Source organism: Stigmatopora argus, chromosome 14, assembly GCF_051989625.1.
Source record: "Stigmatopora argus isolate UIUO_Sarg chromosome 14, RoL_Sarg_1.0, whole genome shotgun sequence".
NCBI lineage: Eukaryota > Metazoa > Chordata > Actinopteri > Syngnathiformes > Syngnathidae > Stigmatopora > Stigmatopora argus.
This window is the reverse complement of record NC_135400.1, coordinates 17,079,539-17,098,351: the sequence shown is the minus strand read 5'-3', so window position 1 is coordinate 17,098,351 and position 18,813 is coordinate 17,079,539. Positions and strand designations below refer to the sequence as shown.

At 39.3% G+C, this 18,813-nt stretch overlaps 2 protein-coding genes across 2 annotated transcripts in view; one reads left to right on the top strand and one right to left on the bottom strand.

The window, feature by feature from the left end:
- LOC144088599 (uncharacterized) overlaps window positions 1–8,896 on the bottom strand; it is a 61,151-nt gene extending 52,255 nt beyond the window's left edge. The window contains exons 1-2 of the mRNA XM_077619109.1: window positions 8,588–8,896; window positions 6,315–6,413 (exon numbers count right to left, since the gene is read on the bottom strand). Of these exons, the coding sequence (XP_077475235.1) occupies window positions 6,315–6,413; window positions 8,588–8,601 (113 nt within the window). The 5' untranslated portion in view covers window positions 8,602–8,896. The remainder of the gene's footprint in view (window positions 1–6,314; window positions 6,414–8,587) is intronic.
- On the top strand, window positions 6,232–18,709 carry adgre5a (adhesion G protein-coupled receptor E5a). Its single transcript, XM_077619108.1, has 19 exons — window positions 6,232–6,346; window positions 10,077–10,160; window positions 10,929–11,114; window positions 11,202–11,243; window positions 11,352–11,489; window positions 12,165–12,290; window positions 12,380–12,423; window positions 12,491–12,595; window positions 12,920–13,073; window positions 13,171–13,293; window positions 13,379–13,569; window positions 14,547–14,711; window positions 14,777–14,971; window positions 15,980–16,197; window positions 16,259–16,319; window positions 16,424–16,515; window positions 16,589–16,757; window positions 17,359–17,451; window positions 18,237–18,709. The coding sequence occupies exons 1-19, from the start codon at window positions 6,316–6,318 to the stop codon at window positions 18,276–18,278; spliced, it is 2,259 nt and encodes a 752-aa protein (XP_077475234.1). The 5' UTR covers window positions 6,232–6,315; the 3' UTR covers window positions 18,279–18,709.
- Window positions 18,710–18,813: the final 104 nt, after the last annotated feature.

Here is an 18,813-nt window from a genome sequence, read left to right as displayed (position 1 = left end):
CCCAGTAGAGTGTAGCGAGGTTCTAAAGTGAGAATCAATGCATCTGCGACAATATTTTCAAAATAAAATGCATTTACTTCTTGGAGGATTTTGTAACATGAAAAAAGCTACATTTTCATGAATGTTGACTTTGAAATTCGGAGCATGGCTCTCAAGGATTAACATTTAAAAATATGAATTGTTTATGGCTCTTTCCATCAAAAAGGTTCCCGACCCCTGCCCTAGCGGAACACTGCTGGTCCACGGGCCGCAGGTTTGACGAGCTATTATTCCAAGACAGAGCTTTCCCGAGGTGCCGTCCGTCAATCTCCTGCTGCGAGTCTGCCTGCTTTTTTTGGAGCCCTTCGATGCAAATTGGACAGGCAGGCAGGCAGGCTCCGTTCCCCCCACCCCCCCACCCCGCCTCCGTCACGGAGCGTGGCGGGCGCTGGGCGCTGGGGCTCCGTTGCCCAAGGGCAGGAGAAGTTCTCCGTGAGGATGAAACAACTTTCACACTTTCTCCTCACGTCGCTTTTCAACGCCACGGAGAGCCAAAAAGTTTGGCTAGGCTGGATTTTGCAAAGTGAATAGCCAATCCCAGGTGTGACTGCGGATCGGAATTCACGCCAGCACCCTCGATCATACGTGGCGTTATTTTACAGTTCGACTCAATTCCTTCGCGGTCACAGCCAAGAAACGGCGGAAATCGGAATGGGGGTGTTTCGGGGTCGTGCGTCGGCCATCTAAAAACTTGGATGAAGCGGGTTTTTATCACCTTGGCGATCGTAAAAAAAAATTCTTAAGTACTTGAGTGTAATTCAGGGGTGTCAGACTCGGGTTGGTTCGCGGGCTGCGTTAACGTCAACTCGATTTCACGTGGGCCGGACCATTTTGAATATAATATTTAGATTATTTTTAATAAATGGATTAAAAGAACTAGATTAAAATCCCTGAATATTCAGTTTTTATAGATCTAAAACAATGTTTATTTGAGCTTTTTTATATATTTTTAGATTTTATAAAATGATTTTTGAACCCTAAACACAGAAAAATGGATTAAAAAATGACAATTATTGATTCAAAAGGGGGGAAATCAGGAAATTGAATATACATCTATACTCTTCATTTTAATTTCATCCTAAAACAGAAAGTCAGCACTCATGATTGACTTTCCCGGGCCACACAAAATGATGCGGTGGGCCAGATTTGGCCCCCGGGCCGCCACTTTGACACTTGTGGTGTAATTGGTCAAATTTAGCAATACGTGTCTCAAATTGGGAATTTTGTTGTGAAACCTATTACGGCACCCCTGAAGTGTTATGAGCTCATAGCCACAGTTTTTCTGTTTTTATTCATTTGTATTTGATTAAAAAAATGTATTTATCTCACTTTTTACTTGTAGTATTTTTCATTTAGAAAAAAAGTAGGAATTATATAAATGGTAATAAGATTGATAATAAACTCAATTTTTCAAAGGACTGGCAAATCAAAAAATAGAAATTTTTGGCTTACTTTGTCATTGCACTACATTTAGAAATGAATACCTTTTAGAAAAACGTCATTATATTTAAACTATAAAACAGCACTAAACAAACATTTTTTACCAAGCATTTACAATAATTACAATAAAAATACTAGTATATTAATACAACTCCCATTAAACTATATTTATAGTTGCTTATTCATAATACTTGCTTATTTTATCTCTAAATGAATAGCCTATATCGTGCATAATGTGTTAATAATATCTGCTCTCAAATAAGGACAAATATAGAATCATCATAGAAAGCAAGAGCAGCCTCTAGCGGACACATATGGTATTTTTCTTTCCTCTGTTGCTTTCAGTGCCAAAAAAGCTTTAAAGGTCCGAATTTCTATATTTTTGTGTCCCCTAATGTGAATCATTTTTGGCAGGCGGCTTAAAATGAGTTGTCGTGTATTTTCTGCCCTGAGAAAAATCATCCAATCAGTTACAATGCGGAACAACAAACTAGAAATTAAAGCAGAAGCACCAAGTCAGCAACTTTGGCCAGTTCTTTTATTTATTTATTTATTTATTTTACTATTTTAAATATAACTCCTCAAAACGCTGACCCAAACATTCTCAACAAGATGTACCGGTAGGTCTACATGCGGCGTAAGCCGGGAGGCGGCCGGAGGCAAAAAAAAAAAAAGATGGAATATGTTTTATGTTTGCAGAAAAAAAAAAAACGTACTTGCATTGCGTTGGGTTTCTTTGGATTAGAGATTTTTTTTAAAAGGTTACATTTGGACATGTTGGATTCAATTAAAAGATTGGACAAAGTGGATTTAGGAAACATGTAAATTCAGGACCCTGCCGGATTGGTGTAGTGCAGGGGTGGCGAACATGTGGCTCTCGAGGCGTATGCGGCTCAAGAGCCAAAATGAATGCGGCCTTTTGATTCTTATTTTATTTTGTGTATACTGTGGCTCATGTTTATCTCATTTTTATTCTCTCTTTAAAAAATCATCAGGGCCCATTAAAAAGAAATAATACATTATATTTGTAGAAAATAATTTGGCAGATTGGATCTTTTTATGCTGCTTCTGACGTAAAGTTTGGCTTTTTGACTCTCATAGTTTCATTTTTTGGGCTTTTTGACTCTCATAGTTTCATATTTTTGGCTTTTTGACTCTCATAGTTTCATATATTGGGCTTTTTGACTCTCATAGTTCCATATTTTTGGCTTTTTGACTCATAGTTTCATATTTATGGCTTTTTGAGTCTCATAAGTTTCATATTTATGGCTTTTTGACTCTCCTAGTTTCATATTTTTGGCTTTTTGACTCTCCTAGTTTCATATTTTTGGCTTTTTGACTCTCCTAGTTTCATATTTTTGGCTTTTTGACTCTCTTAGTTTCATATTTTTGGCTTTTTGACTCTCATAGTTTCATATTTTTGGCTTTTTCACTCTCATAGTTTAATATTTTGGGCTTTTTTGTGTCTAACTTGCTCGCCACCGCTGGTGGACTAAAATTAATATGTAGTATTTTTAAAAAGCTAAATTGTGGCAAACTAGCACGTCCCAGTTTATTGTGCCCAAGACAGAATTTTCCACAATAAAAGCCCAACTAGAAAGCTTCAACTTAACAAATAAGAGAGTGACTCAGCATACGTGTTTTAGATGGACAGATAAATGGATAACATCAACTAAAAAGGAAGTAAAACGCAAAAAAAGGAAGTACTTTTTTTTTACGTAATGCTATCTTTTCATTTTTGCATCATGTTTTCCATTGAAATCGGAAATTGTGTCTAAAGACTTTTTTTTTTAAGCGGTGGCATATATTTTGGCTCTCTTATTTTTCTGACTCGGAGAATTTGACATGTTGTTTTGTCCCTTGTGGACAATCGCACGCATGCATGCCTGTCTGAAAATAAACGTCAGCAAAGACGTGAAGACATCGAGTCTCCATCCTGAGCGCTTTTCTGTCTCGGGTTTGTCAGGAAGTCGTTGAAACAGATGGGCTCACATTGTCATTGTTTCAGACAAATCCCAAACAAAGCAAAATTCACCCACATGTTGCGGACGAGTGGTTAGCGCATCGGCCTGGCGGTTCTGGGGTCGAGGGTTCGATCCCAGGTGGGTCCCGACAGTGTGGAGTTTTTGCCTGTTCTCCTCGGGCTGGTGTGGGTTTTTTCCGGGTGCTCTGGTTTCCTCCCACATCCGAAAATCATGCTGGCTAGGCTAATTGTACGCTAAATTGAATTGAATGCTTTTATTTTCATTGTAATAACTCTAATGATTTAAAGCTTCACCACCAAGTGCACAATAACAACAACAACAAACAAACACCTCTACTTACCAAATGTTCAAGTTACGCAAAAAATCTCAGAACCAATTGATTTCGTACGTAGAGATACGACTATACTTGACTATTCTTTTCACCAAAACCTATTTTAATTGAACTTGAGTCCATTGTCTAGATGACCGCTTTCACTGGAGTCATATTTTAGGTAACAATACTCTTTATTAAAATACATCTGATTATTTTGGCAGGGTTTCTTTGTGTCCAAAATGTACACAATGAGGCTTTTGTGCATTTTGGTGGTCCATTTCCCAAATCTTTCGAGTATTTCTCACTCTTTGTGCGACATTTAGTCGTGTTTGTGTCAATAATATTTCAGTCGAGGTCCTCCGCTCGTTTGTCAATCTCGCGACTAAAATGAGCGCCCACGTCGGTGGGTTAGCGAGCAGACGCCGAATCTTGGCCTTCAAATGGCCTGGTGGTTTGATGCTTTGCTTTCGGATACATAGAAGAGTTGTATTTTTTGTGTATTTTTTTGCTACATATTGTTATTTTGGAGTGATTTTTCTTATCATAGTCCATTTTATTTCATTGTAGGACACATCGGAAATGGCGGATACAAATAAAGTAGGTTAACATTAATTACAAGTAACATTATCGTTATTTTAAAGGGCCAGCGTTGAAAAAAAATAATTCAAAACTTGTTTTGGAAAAAAAATTAAGTATATTAAAGAGATTTTTAATTGGATTCAGCCCTCAAAGTTACGTAAACATGTTTTTTATCGGTGATACAAACATGTTTAAGTCACTAAAACTTTTGTTAACCACTATTATTGAATTGAATGTATTTTAATTACAATGAGATTTAAAGATTCAATAAAAAAAAGTGCACACTTAAAGAAGTCATCATAAAAAGATTGCTGTACAATAAAAATGAAGTACGCTAAAAAATGTGGTTAGCAGTACGTGATAGAGAGTTTTAGTGCAAGTATTAAAAGTCTCAGAACTTTCCTTCTAGTTATGAATCAATGAATTTGTCAACAAATCAAATGTGAAATCAATCTTTCAACATGGCTGCTGACGAAAGAGACGAATGAAATGAATATTTGTATTCAATCTCCAAATGAGAACATGTTTGGAAAAGACAAAGCGGGAAGCCTCCATTTTGGTTCCAAGTCAACAAGTATTGTTTCATTGTAATCAGCGCAGAAGCTGTATATGTGTCATCGTAACAGTTAATAAATAGCGTGTCTCTAGCACCACCGACGGCGGGCGGGAGGTTCCAATCATCGCTTTGGCCCAGCGAAACAATGACGGGTCGCCAAGTCCAAACAGCTCGTGACCCTCCGTTTGCCTCCCCGACACACAATGGCCGCCTACATTCTACAACAACGCTGTCCAAACTCTGAACGCTATTTTATTGGCCCCAAATGATGAAAATATCATTTCATAAAAATCTTAAAAGTGTGACGCTTCCATTTTAACATGAAAAAATAATCCCATGTGACGAATGGATGATTTTTTTTTTTTTTTTGCGCTCTCTGAATAAGAAAAGTGTGTTTCAGTAGTGTAAATATAAATACTATATAGTATAGTACTGTCAAGCAGTATTTGCATTTTAATGTCAAAAGTGAACTTTGTATTTTTTTTTTCTAATTTAAATACAAAAATGATGAGACATTGTATTGTTATATCTCAGGATGATTTTGTTGCTAATCGCCGTTAACCCATTGACTGCCATGGACATCAAATCTCTTTCAATTGGGAAGATAGCCATGTTTCAACGCCATTAACGGCGATAGACGTCGACTTGGGGGGTCCCAGTCAAAATGGATTGGACGTCTATTACCGTCAGTGACAGCCAATGAGTAATTATTATTTAAAAAAAAAAAAAATTTCAAATTTGGTAAGTAGAGGTGTACTTTATATGTAAATGACCAAAATCAAACGACTTCAAATCTGGTTTTTTTTTGTATTTGTTATATATATAAATAACAAACAAAAAAACAGATTTGAAGTCGTTTGATTTGGGTCATTTACATATAAAGTACACCTCTACTTACCAAATTTTCAAGTTACGAAAAAAGTCTTGGAACCAATTGATTTCCTAAGTAGAGATACAACTATACTTGACTATCCTTTTCACCAAAACCTATTTTAATTGAACTTGAGTCCATTTTCTACATGACCGCTTTCACTGTAGTGATATTTTAGGTAACACGACTCTTTATTAAAATACATATATGTCTACTGTACCCAGTTTTTTTTTTATTTGTTATATATTTATACTATAACAAATACACACAAAAAACAGATTTGAAGTCATTCGATTTTTCTAAAAGCAACCCCTGAGATAAAAAAAAACAAGTGTAGACACCCCTACTTTAGAAGAATTAAGTATTTCTACTCCCATTTTCTCACCACACCCACACATGTGCAACGAACACTACCCGACTCACTTTTTTTGTCACAATAGTGGCGAGCGAGAGCACTCCACACACACTAAAGTCACAAAAAGACAACAGAGAAAAGAGAAGAGAAGTTGAAGCCGTCTTTTTTTTGCTCACCATGTTAGACTGGAGGAATCTTTTGCTTGTGGGTGAGTCCAAACTATTCTTTGACGTGGAAAATCATCTTCTTTTGAGGCAACGCTGACTTTGACAGCACTGTAAAACGTTGGAAAATGTGTCATTGGCTTGGAAATCTATTTTTAGAACTGTGGCACTTGAGCTCATAGCAATAAAACTTAGCTTTTATTGTGTGCTTTCAAGTCACATATGGAAAAGTGTTAAGAATTTGGGATGAAAAGAAATGTTAGCCAATTCAGTAGCAAAATGTATAAAATAAGCTTTTGGGGGAAAGAATAGTTGCAATATTATGGAATTACTTTTCAACTCTGAATATAAAGTGATTGATTTAGAGCCCCGTAGTAAATGATAAAAAGTTTTAAATAGCAGGTTAACAACATTAAAAGTTTACTGGTATTTATTTAGGTTTTACGGGGCCATTTCCTTTTTGGTTGTTATTTAAACAAAAAAAACTAACGACAACAAAATAGACATTACCTTTTGGGTCAACTACATTTGTACTTCGTCAAATATAATTACGTATGTTTTTCCCCAAAAAAATGATAATCATAATTTTAAATATATTTCATCAGAAAAATAAGATGTAATAAAAACAGGAACGTAAATAACACTCTTAAATTAATCAATATTAAAATTTTAAATATGCTTTTTTATGTTTTCAATAAAAAGAAAATATTTTTTAAAATAAAAGAGAATATTTGCAGTTTTACCTTCATTTTTAAATGGAAAAAAATGAAATAAATAACAGAATATTTACTCTTTTTCCCCATTGTTTTTGTCTTTATTGTCTTATCCATCCATCCAGTTGAACCAGGAAGGAATGCGGAAAGCATCAAATGATTCAAGATTACATATACCCTAACATAGCATTCTATTTTCCCTCAGCCTGTCATCCCACCCTTTTTCCTCACCCATAATTGCGGGAGACAATTTCATCTTTAAACCAATGTTTCTTCCCACATAAGAGCGGTCTGGAAAAATCCCATTTTCACATCCCTTGCAAACACCATTCAATTTTCTTCCAATATTCTACAAAACGTTGGCACGTGAACAAATACCGTCGGCATCAAATCTCATATTTATCGTATGTTCCGAGGCAGACGCACAAAGCGCTGGCGTCCCCGGACGTGAAAAAGTCAATAAAGTCAGCTATCAGTCAAACGAAAGGGAAGTGGGAGGATGTGTGACTCTGCTTTCCATCCAACAAAACAACTCCCTATCTGACGTATACAAAATACAGAGGGCTGTTCTGCTTTTCAAGAGACATTTACAGTAATCCCTCCAATATCGCGGTTCATGTAGACCAGACATGGCTGCCAAGTAGGGTCACCCCTATTAAAAAAATATATATTTATATATTTTTTTTACTTTAGTGCTGAGTCCTAGTGTGGATTTTCACATATTTATGAACTTTAAAAAAAATCCACGATGTTGTGAAGCCACGAAAGTTGAAGCCACGATATTCGAGGGATTACTGTATATACTATGAATTCATGGTGTCCACGCCTGATAGCAGCTGCGACACCCCCCCCGAGGGACAAAACAAACCTTGGCAAGGTCGTGCAACAATATTATGACATCATCTCACTACAAAACTAACAAAAGGGGGTCAGTTTTTGCTCAGGATGTCATATGGTGTTGTGAAAAAGTTTAGGTATACCCCTGGAAAATCCATTCATCTTCAGTATTATTTATCCCCACGAGGATAGCAGGGGGGTGCCGGAGCCTATCCCAGTTAACCATTTGGAGCCTGAATACGGATCTTAGCATTTCATTCATCTCTTTCGTCAGCAGCCATTTTGAAAGATTGATTTCACATTTGATTCATTTACAAATCCATTGATTCATATACAGAAGGAATGTTCTCAGACTTTTAACACGATATCACGTACCGCTGAGTAGTTGTTGTTTTTTTACCTTACTTCATTTTTACTCTGAATTGGTTGTCGACCAATCGGATGGTGCAAAAGAGACTCATTTTCAAGATTTTCTTTTGGAAATAATTGATTGTAAGCAATGTTACCTCTAATTTTTCATATGTCTAGACATACAAACAACCTCCATGAGCACATTGAGGACCACTGTGAGCAACATCAGAAGTGCTCGCTATGGGCACACACACCAGTATCACAACTGCCATAAGCAGGTGCATGTTTGTAGTCATTAAAAAATTTAATCATCAATTTTCATAAATAAAACATCTTAATAAATGTCACTATAGAATATGCACAAATCTGAAAAAAAAATCCTACCTTATTTTTCTCATTCAAATAACTTTTCTGCTGAATATGTCGCTTGAGGTGGTCCAGATTGCAATTCTGGTCCCGATTTTTCCATTGGAAAACTCGCTTGCAACTTCGCTGCGTGCTTTGCAGAGCAGACCTTTCTCACTCAATTTAACCGCTTATTCTTCTATTTGTACAAACTACGATAGCCATTTCATCTTAAAAAGAAGCGCATTTGTATTTCACTTGGGCTTGTGGAGCCCGATCGTTTCGCCATGATAAATGTTTTGCAGCATTGCGCATAGTTGCATGCAGAGAACCGTTAGCTATATGCTAAGCTGCAAAACACAGCCACGCCAGGTGCGGCGAAAGTAAACACACGTGACGTGAACCGCGTCATATCATTGGCTGGACACAATGTTAGTTTGTCATAGTTTTATCGTTTGGTGTCGCTTTTCAGTGACGCGCTGCCACTTTACGAGTTGCGTTGCAAGATTGAACAGAAAAATTGTCATGTGTTTATTTTTATTTTTTATTTATTTTTTACAATTCAGGTTGGGTTTTCTTTTGTACGCCGCATATTTTTGTTGTGCGTGGAGAACGCGAGAGTAGTGCGCAATTGCGCATGCGCGCAGTTTAGAGCATTGGTTGCAAGGGTCAGAAATTTCAGTCACACAAACACACTGTTTTTCAATAATAATTTTAAATTATAATTATTGGTTGCACAGGTCAGCAATTCCAGTCAAATATATACAACTTGCAATCTTTATTGTCATTGTGAGTACAACGAAATTGTGTTCCATATAGTACAGTTATATAAGGGCATATACTACATTGGGGGGAGACAAAGCAGGCTGCCTGTTGAATTGCCAAAACAGTATGAAATGGCAAACAAAGGCAGTAATTAAGGAAAAGTGAAAAAGGGTGTCATATATGATATGAAAATGTTTGATCATTTTCACTATTCATTTATTGTAGTTCACTATCACTCATCGGCGCTGGGGTGCTGGAGCCTATCCCAGGTAACGGCCAATCAGATGCCGAAAAAGAGACTCATTTTCAAGATTTTATTTCAGAATTAATTGGTTGTACGGGTCAGCAATTTCAATCAAATATATACAGTAGCAGACCAATAGATTAATGTGAAAAGGAGGCAAACATTATTTGTTTTTAACCGACCTGATGTTCATACTATTTTTCTAGCGCTTTGTCTTGTCGGGGACCCCATCGAGGTTTCCTCACCCATAGGAAGTCCTCGCCAATGAGTGATGGCGTACACGGCGTAGACGGGAACAATCCGAGGAAATGAGGGCGAAAAAAAATGAGGGCACTTGCCATTTTAAACAAGTCTCTATCACGCTAATCTGTGTCAAAAGTATCATTTGACACGCCTGCGGGTGTCTTTTGGGATTGATTGAGGAATGGTGGGCGCCAGTTGAGGACACGTCACCCCCGCGAGGAGGTGCTTGATGGACTACGACAGGCCGAGTACGATTTCTCGTCTTTTTCCTTTCAGGGCTGTTCCTGTCGCTCGGCCCGGTGTCTTCGGCGTCAGAGTGTGAGCGGGGAAAATCTTTGAACGACGACGGAAATTGCTCTGGTATGAATATGGATTTTTGGATATTTTATTATATATTTTTTAAATGGATTATTCAAAATAATTGGGTGAGTGGTAAGCGCGTCGGCCGCACAGTTGGGGCTTGGTTTCAAATCCAGATCGATTCACCCGCGTGGAGTTTGTATGTTCTCCCCGGGCCTGCGTGGGTTTTCTCCGGGTACTCCGGTTTCCGCCCACATTCCAAAAACATGCTAGGCTAGCTGGTGGAAGACTCTAAATTGGCCCTAGGTATGAGTGAGAGCGTGAATGGTTGTCTGTGTCCTCGTGCCCTGTGATTGGCTGGCTACCAATTCAGTTCGGTTTAATAATGTCATGTTTAATGGGAAGCAATCAAATAATATGAAATAAGGACGATTATCTGTCAACCTGATGAAAAATGGCTATTTACCTTAAAATTGAAGTGCGGCTGTGTACGTACAACATTTCAACTGTTTTTTTAAATGATTGTGGCTCAGAAATTTGGCCTTGCCAGATAAATAAATGTCATGGTGACGGGTTGCCAGATATTTAAAACATTACAAATTTGAAGCTTAATGAATCTCTTGGAATAGATGTCTAAGATTTCCAAAATGGCGGTCGATAGCCACAGTTTCAGTTTTTAATCTCGTTCATATCCCAAACTTTTTTGCCAGTTTGATGATAATCAACCCTTTGTTCGTTCTTGAGTTATCATGAATGCAAACAAAGCATATGGGACTGAATCTAGGTTTTTAATCAACTAATTAATGACTTATTGTTTTTTTTTTAAAGATTTCAACGAGTGTGAACAGCCAGGCGATAATCCCGCCGGAGATGTCCAAGAAAATGTGGGAATTTGTGGAACATTTGCAAAGTGTATCAACACCAATGGCAGCTTTTACTGCATATGCGATCAAGGTTTTCAGACTCTTTCCAAGTCGGCCAATTTTACTCCAGGAGAATTTCCAAGTTGTCAAGGTCAATTTTCTTAAAGATCAAATTAGGAAATCATTTCACATTTCTTTGACAGTTGCTTTAATGTGTGATTTCTTCTTTTTTTCCCAGATATAAATGAATGTATCGAGAAGAAAACCATCTGCAGACCTGGTGAGTGTCATAACGCCGTTTGGTTTGGTTTGGTTTTAAATCATTATTTTGAACGTGGGTGTGTTCCCAATTGGAGACTGATGTCTTTTGTCCCTCTAAATGTGAAAGACTGTGTGGAGGAATCATTTTGTGGCCCCAACGCCGCTTGCGTCAACATGCCTGGCAGTTATCGCTGCACCTGTAACGCCGGATACGCAATCAAATCCGGCGCCATCAACTTCAACTTAACCGAAGGGCCGTGTGAAGGTGAGCGATAAACGAGACAAACGCTTCAAGAGTGTTTGGACCAGGGGCAGGAAGTAGGGGGGGGTTCTACGGGCACGGGCGCACACGGGGCCCCGTCCTCTAGGGGGCGTGGCTTAAACGAGGTATGGTTGTGTGAAAGGAGAGCATGTTTGGGTGTTAAAATATGGCTTATAACTGTCAACTTATATGTTTTCCCCTCATTATATACGAATTTTGATCATTTCAAATTGTGTACGCCGTATAAAAAAAATTGTACGGGATTTTTTTAAGTATGTTTTTTGTCAAACCGATCTTGTTTTGCCCTTTTTGGATTTTCTCGGTCACTGGTAATAGACAAAAATGCTACCAAAATGCTAATATTGTCATGCTTTAAGCATGATATAAGCATTCCCCTTTAAACCACTATATAAATATAGCGTGTCAGCAAGCAATGTACCCAGAAAGTCAAGCTGTTAGCGTCAAACTGCGACATGTACAGAATCTTGAATTTAGTGCATACTGATTGGGCACCCCGTCCACAGAGGAGAACATTTGAGACTTTTAAATGCGCCCTATGTGAGCGTTGCATTTGTACGTTTTTTTATGGGTTAATTTGGAATTTGAATCATTAATAAGGGGAGGAATTGGCCGAGTTTGACGGGTGTTTGTTAACATTCCGGGCGTCGTTGTCTTTAGCCGGATGTTGGACTGATATCCCCAACTACTGTGGGAATGGAACCTGCCAAACTGGAGTCAGCGGGCCTTACTGCCAATGCCACGCCGGCTTCACCAATTACGGCCACAAAGCGGGTCGCTGCACGGGTAGGAAGAATTCCTCCAGCATCCTTTTTGATTTCAAGATCATGTAATATTTCAAAAAGTCGGTACTGATTCAAAACATTTTTACCCAGCGTTAGATTGCGATGCTTTTAAAGACACGGATGATCTGGAAAAGGTGAGTCCACGTGCAAGTGGCGTTCTCTAAAAGCTCTTATGTTGAAATCTCAAATATTCCGTTCTAGAATTTCCCCATTGCGTCCGATCTGATGACGCAGCTGAGAAGAATCTGCGTCAACATGCCCAGCGGCAATGCTCCAGAAAACGTGGATGACCGAGAACCACTTTTGGTACTTCTTATTTGCATTTTAAGTCATAAGCAACGATCGGCGATGAGAGATGTCCAATCCATTTTGACTTGGAGCGTCGGCAGCGATGGTTTAAATGGATTAGACGTCTTTCGCTGTCCATGGCAGCCAAATTCAATCTGAAAAGAGGCTTTTTTATCTCTTCTGTAAATGCTGCTAACAAGAAAATCAACTGCATGCAATTTCAGTCGCAGCCAATTAAAGCTGCTCTTCTCATTCCCTTTAATGAATTGTGGCATAGTCTTACACGAATGGCACCATTTCTTTTGTGCGAATACTTCAAGTTTACTCCCAAATGATTGGCAGAAATTTTTGAGGATCATCGACCATATTTTAGCCGCTGGAGTCCTTAACGACAACAGGAAGGTTTCCATCTTTCTGGACATGGTGGAGAGTGCGCTGAAGCTGATTGGACCGCTCATCAGAGATCCTCCAATGAGAAGAGTCAGTGTCTACTCAGGTAAACTGTAAATCGTGTCCTGTACTTTCAAAAATTGGGACCACAGGGTTGATAATTGTATGATAGAACTGATTCTGGTCTTTGATATGTCATTCAGAACTGGACTTATTTTCATACAAAACACCCACGTCACCCCAAGGCTTGCAAGTTTTAAGAACCAATGCAGTTAAGCTGGAAATCCACTCGGAAACAGTGGCGGGAGATCCTTCCCAGTATCCAGGTGGACTTCATGCATTCATAAAACGATGACTTGTGTCAATACGTCAGTCGGCCCGACGATGGCGCTCACGTTGTCTCTACAACAGGTTTCGCCAGCGTGGCTTTGCTAAGCTACGCGAATCTGGAGACCTTCACCCATGATTTTGATAGCGCGATGGATCCAGAAGCTAACCGAAGCTTCTTGGTCAATAGCAAAGTAGCCACCGTCTCAGTCAGCAACCCCAATACGACTTTTCTGGAAGAGCCGGTCGTGCTTAGGTTTGACCACCTGATACAGGTAAACCATGACTCCGAAAATCTCAATGAATCTTGAAATATTGGACGTCTTTCGCCGTCACTGGCACTGAAATATAAGCATTCGTGACACCAAGTGTTAATGTAAGGGTGATTTAAGTTGCCGATGAAAAGGGACTATTGCTAAATGTTAATGATCGTATTGGCCCGAATATAAGACGGTGTTTTTTTGCTTTGAAATAAGGCTGAAAATGTGTTGGTCGTCTTAAATTCGGAGTCTAGACATTAGTGGTTAGCACGTCGGCCTCACAGTGGGAGACTGGGGTTCAAGTCCAGGTCGGTCCACCTGTGTGGAGTTTGCATGTTCTGCGTGGGTTTTCTCCGGGTACTCCGGTCTCCTCCCACATTCCAAAGACATGCATGGTAGGCTGATTGGACACTAAATTGCCCCTAGCAACAAGATAAAAACTTCAAGAGTTTTTGGACCAGGGGCGGGAAGTAGGGGGGGTTCTACGGGCGCGGGCGCAAACAGGGCCCCCGTCCTTTAGGGGGCGTGGCTTAAAGAAAGTATGGTTGGGTGAAAGGGGAGCCTGTTTGGGTGCTAAAATATGACTATTAACTGTCAACCTATATGTTTATCCCATATTTTCTACGTTTTTCGATCATTTCAAATTGTGTGCGCCATAAGCCAGCCGCCTTTTCAGTATATAAATATAGCGCGTCAGCAAGCAATGTACCCAGAAAGTCAAAATGTCAGCGTCAAACAGGGGCATGTACAGAATTGGCAGTGGTGTGTCTCATGGTGCCCGCCTCTGAGGTCAGCTGGGATAGGCTCCAGCACCCCTCGTGACCCTAGTGATTATGAAGCGGTTCAGAAAATGATATATATATATATATGGATCAAAATAGATATGAAAAAATATACATATACAGAAACCCTGAAATATATTTGGAGTCCTTTTTTCAAATCTTACCTTCCTAAATACGAAAAACTAACCCGTCCGTCTGGCCACCTCACAGGTCAACGACTCCCACCACACGTGCGTCTTCTGGGACACCTCGCACGGGGACGGGAGCTGGTCTCCCCACGGCTGCAGCGCGGTGACGTCGGACTCGGAATCCACCGTGTGCTCCTGCGACCACTTGAGCACCTTCGCCGTGCTCATGGCCCTCTACGACGTCGAGGCAGGCGACCCCCCGAGACGAAATAGGGAAAAAGGTCTTTTTCTAAGAAGCTCTCCTCCGCTCAGGCGAGTTTCGAGTTGCGGCTGATGACCACTTTGGGGTTGTCCCTGTCTCTGGTTTGCCTGCTGGTCTGCATCTTGACCTTCTGGCTGGTCCGCTCCATCCAAAGCACTCGCACCAGCATCCATTTGCATCTGTGCATCTGCCTGTTTGCCGCCGCCTTCATCTTCCTCGTGGGGATCTCTCGGACTGAGAATCAGGTGATCTACCCTTCGCAGGGCGCTCATTGGCCACCTCGACGTCCGATCCATTCAAACCGTAGCCAATGCAGCGAGTGTAACAAAATGGATTGGACGTGTAGCGCTATCGTTGTCGCTAGCAATGAGTTGGAACTATTTTTTTAATCTATGTTAAAGTGTTATTCAGGGCCGTAACCAGATGCATTCATTTTCTGTACCGGTAATCCTCACAAAGGTCGTGCGAGGTGCTGGAGCCTATCCCGGATAACAATGGGTACCAGAAAGGCAAATACAGTAATCCCTCATTTATCGCGGCTTCACTTATCGCAAATTTACACATTTTTTTACTTTTTTATTTTATTTGTTAAATTCACAAAAATGTGAAAATCCACACTGAAACTGAAAAAAGTTATAATAGGGGTGACCCTACTATTTTTTGATTATCGCGGCCATGGCTGGTCTACATTAACCGCGATATTCGAGGGATTACTGTACTCTTATTTGGTGGTCAGCCAATCGCAGCATAGTCAGATTAATAATGATTAATATTTTCTTTTGGTAAAAGTGTTATCTACTTATGAAGATGTATACAAATGAATATTTTTTGAGGTATTATTATTACTGAGAATCTGATTTTGGGAATTCTGAATGTTAATTTTCTGCCCTACAAGACCGAAAATGTGGACACAAAGTCTGTTTTTTATTTTATTTTACTTCTAATCTGCAAAAATACTCAAAGGATTAAAATCCAGGACTGATGCGGAAAATTGTTCATATTTGCGGCCACTTAAAATACTGGTTTGGCAGGCCAAAATTGAACCTATATTTCAGGATGTCATGTTACCATAGCAACACGAGCAATACAAACTATCAGAAAAATTGAAGGGAATTCCCTTTGACATTTTGAGTTCCACAATGATTATAAACTAAAGCATTAGTTGTACACTAAAAATAATAATAGTCGTACTAATAATATTGGAAAAAATGCTTTATTGGAGGCTCATTTGGAATCCAAATTTGTTTTTTTAGGGCGTCTGCGCGACGGTTGCAGGCCTTCTGCATTTCTTCTTCCTGGCCGCGTTCTGCTGGATGTGCTTGGAAGGCGTGCAGCTCTTCCGCATGGTCATCCTGGTCTTCAACTCCGACTTCCCGACCTCCTACATGATGGCGGGCGGCTACGGCGTCCCGGCCGTGATGGTCGCCGTCTCGGTTTTGGTCAACTCCAAAGGATACGGCACCCCGAAATAGTGAGTGGCGAATGCTGTGCTGCCTATTTTCATCATTCATAATTGCTTTTTTTTTTTGCAGTTGTTGGTTGGACGTGAAATTAATCTGGAATTTTTTAGGCCCGGCTTGCATCATCATTGCTGTAAGTCAAATTATAAGATGATTTATTTCCAATAATGTGTTCTAGGAGGGACATAATTTGACTTTGGAGTCCGATGAGTTAATATAGCACTTTCTGCTTTACAGATTAATATTTTCTTCTTTGTCATCACCGTTTGGAAGTTGGCTCAGAAGTTCTCAAGTCTAAACCCTGACCTGAACACCTTGCAAAAAATAAAGTAAGTCAGCCATTTTTTTTAAATGCTAAATTTGCTTGTTTTCATTTCTTTGTTCATCTGTCGCCCCCTTCAGGACGTTTACCGTCACTGCAGCTGCCCAGCTCTGCGTCCTGGGCACCACGTGGATTTTTGGCTGCTTCCAATTTGACGAGAGCACCGTGGTTTTGTCTTATATTTTCACCTTTTTTGCCAGCCTCCAGGGGGTGATGTTGTTCGTGATGCACTGTCTGTTCTCCAAGCAGGTCAGTCTCAAAGCCAAGAAGGGCGAGTGGGGTTCAATGTTACATGGGTTGGTTGTCACGCTTGCTCTACTGGACCACCAGAGGGCAGTATTCAAATCATCGTCATTGGGCCCAGAAAAAAACATGTCGTTTTTGCTGTAAACTATAAATCACAATTTGAGTTGTATTTCCCATCTAGCTAGTTAAATGCTAGCTTTTAGCTTAGCTTTTAGCGCCCCTCAAAAGTTGAGGTTGATTGTCATTCACAGGGACAAGGATTTTTTTTCTTATGTTATGTTATAGCAACATTGTAAATGTTTATAAAGTAATTAATTAAAAACACAATTATGTTTAATGCAGAAGTTCTCCATTTTAAAGAAAATTGACTTCAAATTAAAAGTGTCAGCTAACCTCAATGTAAAGGGAATTTCTGCTAATAAGTAACTTTAAAGATAGAAAAAAATGGTAAAAATGACAAATCCAAGCCAAAATATTAAGCTTCCCTTTAATAAATGAATAATTATAAAATGCACCTGAAAGAGTGAATAAGTGTGACAACCAACTTTGCTATCGCCTAAAATCAAGACCAAAAAAGTGACATTTTAAACTTTGTGTATTTTAGGTGAGGGATGAGTATAGAAATTTCCTGTGCAGATTCAACGCACCACCCAAGAAAAACAGCTTCGACGTCAACTTGTCGACAGGCAAACAGAATGTAAGAATTGACTTTATATTGATCCAAATGGCTGCTTCAAAGCTGAACAGACAACTTATTTTATTTCATGCATGGGTCTCTGTAATGTTGTCTTTTTTTATTTTACATGTCCATTTAATCGCTGGTGAAAAGGACGAATTTTTGCCAAATTTCTGGTGACCCAACTGAATTAGAATTCATCAAATTCCCTTTCACTTAGCAAATTTTAAGCAAAAATACCATAGGACGATTTCTACAGAGTTGACCAAGTAAAATTATGATTGATTTGCATACCTGTCAACCTCTGCCGATAACTGCCCTTATAAATGATTATTGATACCCCTTACAAACCCCAAAAAAACCTTACAAACACCGTACGACTCGTCGTACGGTGTTTGTAAGGTTTTTGGGGGGTTTGTAAGGGGAATCAATAATCATTTATAAGGGCAGTTATCGGCAGAGGTTGACAGGTATGGATTTGGATCATCCAAAAAGGAACTAATTGGTCATATACGTATATAAATTTGTTTAACAAATCCACCTCCATTAAAAGCAATACGACACGTCCAATCCATCTGAACTCGGAAAACCTGGCATCGAACCATAAAATAGTTTGAACGTCTATCCCCGTCCTTCAAAATAAAACACCTCCAAAACCTTTGCAATATCTCACCATGTAGAAAATGACAAAAACCGGACGACGGCTTACGTGAAGCCGAATCATTTCCCAGCCTTTGTCGATAACGAACGAGCAATAAAGTTGTCCGGCGGTGACTGATTGTTTTGTCTCATCCGTCCGTCCTCAGGCGTCCAGAAGCAGTCAGGACACGGGGGAGTTGCACATCTGAGGGGACAAAACTCATTTCCACGCCAAGTGCCATCCAACTGTCTGTCAGTTTTTTATGAATGTGGCAAAATATGTCATTTAAATTCAGGATTTTGTCGGAGAAATGTGGGAAATTGACATGATGAGGCAAATGTGCAATACCCGCATTTCTCCCATGTGTGTGGAAACGTAGACTCAAGCTGAAAATAAATCAAAATCTGTTCTGTCAGGTACTGTTTGTAAACATCCCCAAGAAGCTAAAGTACTGTATATATTAGTTTTTTCTTTATAATGTGTTTGACTGTTTTTGCACTATCTGAAAATTGGCCGTCAAAACAAGAGCAGAGATTTGTAATATTTCTTTGTATACATTTGCACGTAATGTACTGTATATTTGGTTTTATAAACAGGTTATTTAATAAATGAGAACTTTTTTCCTCGCTCTTTACAGAATGTTAGTTTTCATCTTTTTTTTTAGTTTTGAAACAAAAAATTAGAAAATCAGACACACACAATAAAAAGCTATTTTTTACTGTTACTATCATTCCTTTCTCTAA

What these genes read in the sequence shown, in the direction of transcription:
- adgre5a (XM_077619108.1), top strand. Translation starts at nt 6,316, where the DNA reads ATGTTAGACTGGAGGAATCTTTTGCTTGTGG. An exon ending in AAGAGTCAGTGTCTACTCAG is followed by an intron (nt 13,074 to 13,170) that starts GTAAACTGTAAA and finishes TATGTCATTCAG; the next exon opens with AACTGGACTTATTTTCATAC. An exon ending in TCTCTCGGACTGAGAATCAG is followed by an intron (nt 14,972 to 15,979) that starts GTGATCTACCCT and finishes TTGTTTTTTTAG; the next exon opens with GGCGTCTGCGCGACGGTTGC.